The 6,767-nt window shown below is 36.0% G+C and overlaps 2 protein-coding genes across 2 annotated transcripts; both read right to left on the bottom strand.

Moving 5' to 3' along the window:
- Window positions 1–1,223: 1,223 nt before the first annotated feature.
- Window positions 1,224–1,543, bottom strand: LOC149232924 (uncharacterized). Its single transcript, XM_089382042.1, has one exon. The coding sequence runs from the start codon at window positions 1,473–1,475 to the stop codon at window positions 1,224–1,226; it is 252 nt and encodes an 83-aa protein (XP_089238168.1). The 5' UTR covers window positions 1,476–1,543.
- A 1,621-nt stretch (window positions 1,544–3,164) lies between these two features.
- LOC149232925 (uncharacterized) lies at window positions 3,165–6,416 on the bottom strand. The gene has a single exon (XM_089382043.1). The coding sequence runs from the start codon at window positions 6,414–6,416 to the stop codon at window positions 3,165–3,167; it is 3,252 nt and encodes a 1,083-aa protein (XP_089238169.1).
- Window positions 6,417–6,767: the final 351 nt, after the last annotated feature.

The following is a 6,767-nucleotide window of genomic DNA, read 5'->3' on the forward strand; positions in this document are numbered from 1 at the left end:
CTTTGATATGATGTGATTCATTAATGCTTTGTGATTTTTAAATTATTTGAAATTTATGAAATAATAATTCAACCCCTGGCGTGCAGTGTTTCCAACATTTGTCCTTCGTAGCAAAAATTAAAAAGTAAATGAAGATGAAGTTAAGATTTTTTTTAGCTTCAATCATTTTATGTTTCCATATAAAATTGACCAATATTAAGAAGGAAATTGAAGTATTTTATTAATTATAGTGTTGAAATGTTTTTTGTATTACTCTTTTTTAATTTGTTAGTGTGAATATTATTTATTATTTTTAAATATAATATTAGGGGCCATTGCGTTTCCACATTTAATTGTTTTTAATTACATTTAAGTTAGTTTTTTTTAATAATAACCTAAAAACTTATCACCACCATAGATCCATCTTAACTAAGGATCTAACATGACCTTAGAGGGATCAAAATTTCTTCACGTGCAAACTTGGTTAGAGTGCAAAATACAATGTGTTAATTTTTATTGTTTTACTTCTAATTACTTTATAGCATATTATTTTTCTATTTAGAACGTAATTTTATTTTTATTTTAAAAGGGAATGGACGGATGCACGTACTTACACATCCCCTCATACTCGGATGTAAAATGAGCCTCTAGGCTCAATAACTCAGTTTGGGACAACCATCACTAATTGGTATCAGCAAATGTAAGTTGACGGTCATTAATTTGTTCCCTTACATTTAAGAAAAACAAACTCTTAGCCAACAAATACACTTTTAAAAAATTTTATATATCATAAATATTAAAAAAAAAATATTATTAATAAGTTTTAATTTGTTTGTAAATTTGACATGACTACATCATCATTATGTCCAATATGATCAGTGACTTCACATCAAAAAGTGCCTTGAACACCCTATTACCATCTATCCAAAATTAATATAAATATTATTTTTAAATATAATTTTAAAAAACATTGTTTATGCATATTCCATTGCCTCTATAATTTTTGTTTTGGAAAAAATTATATATATCTATATACATATAACACAAGATACGCACAAGATATTCCCATCGAGGACGATGGAATTGGGTGAAATGATAAAAAATTTCTTCACCCATCATAAATCTTTGTTAAAACCTTTCAAACCAGTAACATACTCATTGTTAAAACCTTTCAAACGATTAACATACTCATTAAATTTGAGGGGCTTCTTTATTTTGAAATTCCAACCCTGTTCTCCATTCTCTCACCCACCTCTGCAGACGAGGATATGTTGACTCTGCGTTTGTGAATTCATGTCGTTATTCTGAAGCACGCTGCTGACAGTCAGAGAGACCACCTGCGGCTTCAAGATGTGAACGTGGTTCGCCACGCTGAAATCATCGAATAACTTGCCACGACTCTCGTCACAGTTATTCCTGTGAGGACCGCCTCCCGCTATGTAAAATGGGTCGTAAAAGACTTTCTCAGACCTGCTCTCTCCTGATCGAATCGCCATGGCTTCAGCTTTGTTGGGATTCACAAACCCTTCTTCAAATAGCAATCTATTCTGCAAACAGATAACAAATGTCCCCAGCGGAAAACCAGATTAAACATACCCTTCTGGGATCCCGCTGCCTTTTTATGGGAAAAATTAAGGATAATCCTGTCAAGGTGTGAACTCTAGGTCTGAACAGTCAACTGTTGAGATCTTATTTTAATATTTTATGAGAATGAATCTCATTTTAATATTTAACTCCATTGGAAAAACAGGTTCCAGCCTGACACTAAAATTGAGCAATTCAATATTGAGCCACATCAGAAGATGATGGTTCTGATAACCATTGAAAAGGATGCGTATCTTCTTTCATGTGAAGAATTGTGGAAAACGTTTACCATGTTTTTTATTTTATATATATATACTTCTTACAATGTTCTAAATGGTAGCTTTTGTTATTAGATTTTGGAAATATTGTTAATCTATGCACAAAAGTCAAATGAGTTGTTGCAAGTATAATCCACCCTTTCTTTTTTATAATACAACCAGCAATAATTTCATGTGTTTTATCAATTCCATAGACAAATGTTTTTTATATAATAGAATATTAACATATCCTTCTATCTAATTTATATATATATAACACCTGGCATGTGTTATCAGTTCTTCGCAGAAGTTTTTATTTGATAATATATTAACGTATCATCAAAAGCTGTAAAGATATATAATATATATACCGACCATATATATATATATATATATATATATGTTGAATGTCCCGTAAAATGTAAATGGGTTGGTGTTTATTTAATTGAGTTTATCACACATGTTTTGTTTGTTTTTTCATTTATATATGTTTTGTTTCGGTTGATTTTGATTTATCTGGATTTGTTTAGAAAATTTGAGGTAAATCAGATCATATAAAGAAAGCAGGTTTTAAATTTATTTAAAATTTGGTAATTGTTTTTATTATATATAAAATTAATTTAAGTTTAATTATTTTAAGGATCGTGTTTATATTTATTTTTTTTGAGATTGCATCAGGTTTTATTGATAATTTGAGAAATTGTCATTTAAAGATATGTAAGTTATCAAAATCACCTGGAATTGTATCTGGTCTGGATCACATCAACCCAGCCTTTAACATGAATGTTTGTTGACCTTCACGTCATGAGAGTGACTTATCCATATATTCTATCCCTATAAACATATATATTCAAATTTAAAAATCATTGTCTAAATCTAAATTTTTGAGAAATGTTTATTTTTATTTTATTTTTTTTATTTCACATATGAACTTTTTTTTTTCCGAAAGAAAAAATCGAAATTTTTTATTAAGTAGATAAAAAATTTACATTGCACATGCAAAAGCATCACTGTTTGCTCAAAGAGACTGTCAAATACGGGTTCAAAAATAGCTGACTGCCGGTTTTATATGTCCCTGTTTTGGAAACTGTAGCTGTCTGCCTGTTTTATCTGTCCCTGAATTGGAAACTGTAGCTGTCAAAGGAAGAGAAGCTGACGTTGAGGTCTAAAGCCAAACTATGACAAAAGAAAAGCACATGCGGCTGTCCAAAACGGATCTCCTCATGAGTGAGGAAAACAAACCGAGACTGATAAAAGAGTTAAAGAGCCATTTGTTTTGTGATATATATACACAGAAAAAAACGAGATAGCAGCAAAAAAGAAATAAAAAACCCCTGCCATAAGTCAAGGCGGATGATAATATGGATGCTGATCTGATCTGCTAATTTGGCCCTGATCTTCTTCTTCTATTTGCCAACTGCCCAAAACCTGTTGAAGGCCGTCTTTTGATAGCTTGTCTGCCACATCATTTCTTTCCCTGTAAATATGACCTATGGAGAACCTGTTAAATCTTGATTTCAGGCTTTGAACCTCACCCAGAATTTGAATTAAAAATTGATTGTTGCAAGCACGATGACCAGTTACCCATCTGATCACAATTTGAGAGTCCCCAAAAATTTGAACAGAGAGGGTGTGCCTTTGAATGAGCCAGCATAAGAGGTGTTTGAGAGCAAGTAATTCGGCGAAATTATTTGAGCCAGAACCTAAACCCACAGAGGCTTTTAAGGAGTGGGTGTGAGATTCATGGATAACAATTCCAGCTCCTGCTTTGTTGTTTTGGGATGCACCATCAAAAAACGCCCAAGGGATTCCTTCTGCAATCAGAAGTTCAGGAACAATTCGATGGGAGGAAGAAACCTTTGGTTCAGGAATACTAGAGAAAATGGCTGCTCCCTGAGCTGCAGTGATTTCTACCGGGGTCTCTTTATCCTGAAAGATACTTTTGTTCCTTGCTATCCAGATCCCCCAGCTAATGATGAGCGGGAGATTTCTAAGGTTCCCGTCCGGATGCTCATTCCACCACTTCTGCCAGACTTCTTGGATATTGTCCCCTTCCCAGACAAACTGTTTGTTCAGGAGGTTCCTAAACTCGCCCCAAATCTTTTGAGCTTCCGGGCACTTTAAAAAAAGGTGGTTTATGGATTCTTCGTCTGCTTTACACAATGTGCATCGCCCAGGCCCGATCATAAATCTAGTCCGAAGAATGTCCCAAGTTGGGAGTTTGCTCCTTAGCAAGCACCAGAAAAAAATTTTTGCTTTTGGTGGGCACTTTAGTTTCCAGAGCAGTTTTGACCACCACTCCGGATCTCCCCAACCCTTCCTTGACATAAGGAAAGAGTATCCATTTTTGGGGTCATATGATCCGGAGTCTGCATGCGCCCAAATTAACTCATCTTGCCTGTCAGACAATCTTACATTTGATCTGCTAAGTTCCTGAGTGAAGATATGCCAATCATTCCACCATCTCTGATCCAAATCCAGCTCTTCTCCATTCTTCCATGCCTGCCCCCAGATGGATGAGTGGCCAATCTTCTCCACTTGGCTGAGGAAACGAAGGCCTTTCCTATCCAAATGCTGGATCAGATCAGGGGAAAGGGCAAAACTCTCATTGCAGCCCACCCAAGGATCCTTTCCAATCTTTACCTTTTCGCCATTCCCAATCTTCCATGCAAGGCCTTGCTCTATCACCTTAAAAGATTCAAGAGTGGCTTTCCAGATAGCAGAAGCCCGCTTTTGAGGCTTGATTGGGATTCTGATCCAGTCTTCGAGAGGAAAAGGGTCAATGTATTTCCTTTTCACTGTTCTTGTCCATAGGTTCTCCATCTTTATGAGGCGCCAACCTGATTTGGCAGCTAAGGAGAGTCTGAAATCTGGAAGATTTTTGATTCCCCATCCACCCCATTCCTTAGGTCTCGCCACTTTCTCCCATGCAACCCAAGGGAGAACCGAAGAATCCTTGTTCCCAGCCCAAAGGAATCTGCTGCATATCCTCCTTATTTTCTCCAGAATTCCTTTTGGAACCCAGGTTAGCGCTACCCAGTATACTGGAATGGCAAGAAGCACGGATTTGAGAAGGGTTAAGCGCCCTGCTCTGGAAAGCCATTTGAAGCTCCAGTGACTGATTTTAGCCTCGATCTTGGCAATTAGCCAAGACCAGTCCTCCTTCCTGTAATCATTTGGCTTCAGCCAGAAACCCAGATACTTGAAGGGCGAGCCCATGCTGCACATTTCATATGGAAAATATGAACTGAACTGTTCCCTGTCATTTCTATTTAGGCCCTCTTCTAAAATTTGAGATTTCCTGGGATTGATCTGCATACCTGTTGCTTTTAGGAACAGCTCCAAAATCATTTTTAACTCCTTGAGTTCATTGAGGGAGCCATTTGTAAAGATCAGAATATCATCTACAAAAAGTAAATGAGTAATGCACAAGTTGACAGCTGCCTCAATTCCATTTACCTTACCTTCCCTTTTGCTTTTATGAATCAGCTGACTGAGCCCTTCAGCCACTAGGAGAAAAAGCAAGGGTGACAGAGGGCATCCTTGCCTCAGCCCTCTCTGTCCTTTGAAGAAAGGGGAGGCAGCTCCATTAATAAGGATAGCATAGTTGACATTTGTAATACACCCCATAATCCATCTGATGAAATCCACTTTGAATCCCAGGTGAGTTAAGAGCAAGCGAATGTAAGACCAGCTTATCCTGTCATAAGCTTTCGAGAGGTCAATTTTAATTACCCCTCCCTTTTTATTTTTCAGCTTTATACTGTGAAGAACCTCCTGTGCCACTCCTATTGCCTCATGGATTTGTCTTCCGTTCAAAAACCCAAATTGCTCAGGAGAGATATGCCTTGATAGAATTGGTTTGATCCTGAGAGCAATCACTTTGGCAATGATCTTATAGATACTATTGCACAAAGAGATAGGTCTGAAGTCCTCAAAAGAGTCTGGGGCTTCCTTTTTAGGAATGAGGGCGATGAAAGTTGCATTGAGGGAGCTGTAGACTTCCCCCTTTAATCTCGACTCCTCCACCACATCTGTGATTTCTGCTCCTATCTGCTCAAAGAAGTGAGAGAATAGCTCTATTGACCAGCCATCCGGTCCAGGACTTTTCTCTTTTGCCATAGACTTTATTACACTTTCCACTTCCTCCTTAGAAACTGGCTCCATTAATTGGTCCGCTTCTTCCTCCTCCACATATCTAGGGAAGCATTGAGCAGTTTGAATGACTTCTGCAATAGTAATCTCACCAGGATCTTTGAAGAGAGATTGGAAATGGTTTACCCCCATGGATGAGAGAGCCTCGAAAGTCTTAGCTTCCCTTCCATCTTCAGATTTAAGACTCCATATAGTATTGGCACTCTTCCTTCCTTTGGCATAATTATGGAAAAACCTGGTGTTTTCGTCCCCTGCTTTGAGCCAGATAGCCCTGCTCTTGAGCCTCCATTCTTCCTCCTTTGCCAGCAGGATTTGGTTCTTAAGCTTCTCCAGACCAACAATTTTCTCCTTTGATTCTTGGGAAGAGTAGCTGTCTGCCTCTATGCTTTCAAGTCTTTGGAGTTCCACATTTATCCTGATTTCACATATGGACTTAAGCATACTTTGTGATGTATTTTTTAGAAAGGTTTATTTTTATTTTTATTTTTCTTTGTTTCAAATATTGATTTAAGCATGCATTATGATGGTTAAAATATTAAGTGAATTTTTAAATTTAAAATATCAAAATTATAAAATAATATTTAAAGTAGTAAATAAGAGTTATTTGTGTAAGAAAAAATTAATTAATTAATTACTCAAATATCAAGAATATGTACTATGCTTACTTTATCTTATTTATTGATTTAAGTATACAATGTAACATATAAAATAATAAATAAATTGTAAAATTTAAAATTTTCAAAATTATAAAATTAAAATTATTAATTTGTAAATTTAAAAAAAATTCATATT

The sequence above is a fragment of the Pinus tabuliformis genome, chromosome J, assembly GCF_031772625.1.
Source record: "Pinus tabuliformis cultivar Carrire ecotype Pingquan chromosome J, CPIR1, whole genome shotgun sequence".
Lineage (NCBI taxonomy): Eukaryota > Viridiplantae > Streptophyta > Pinopsida > Pinales > Pinaceae > Pinus > Pinus tabuliformis.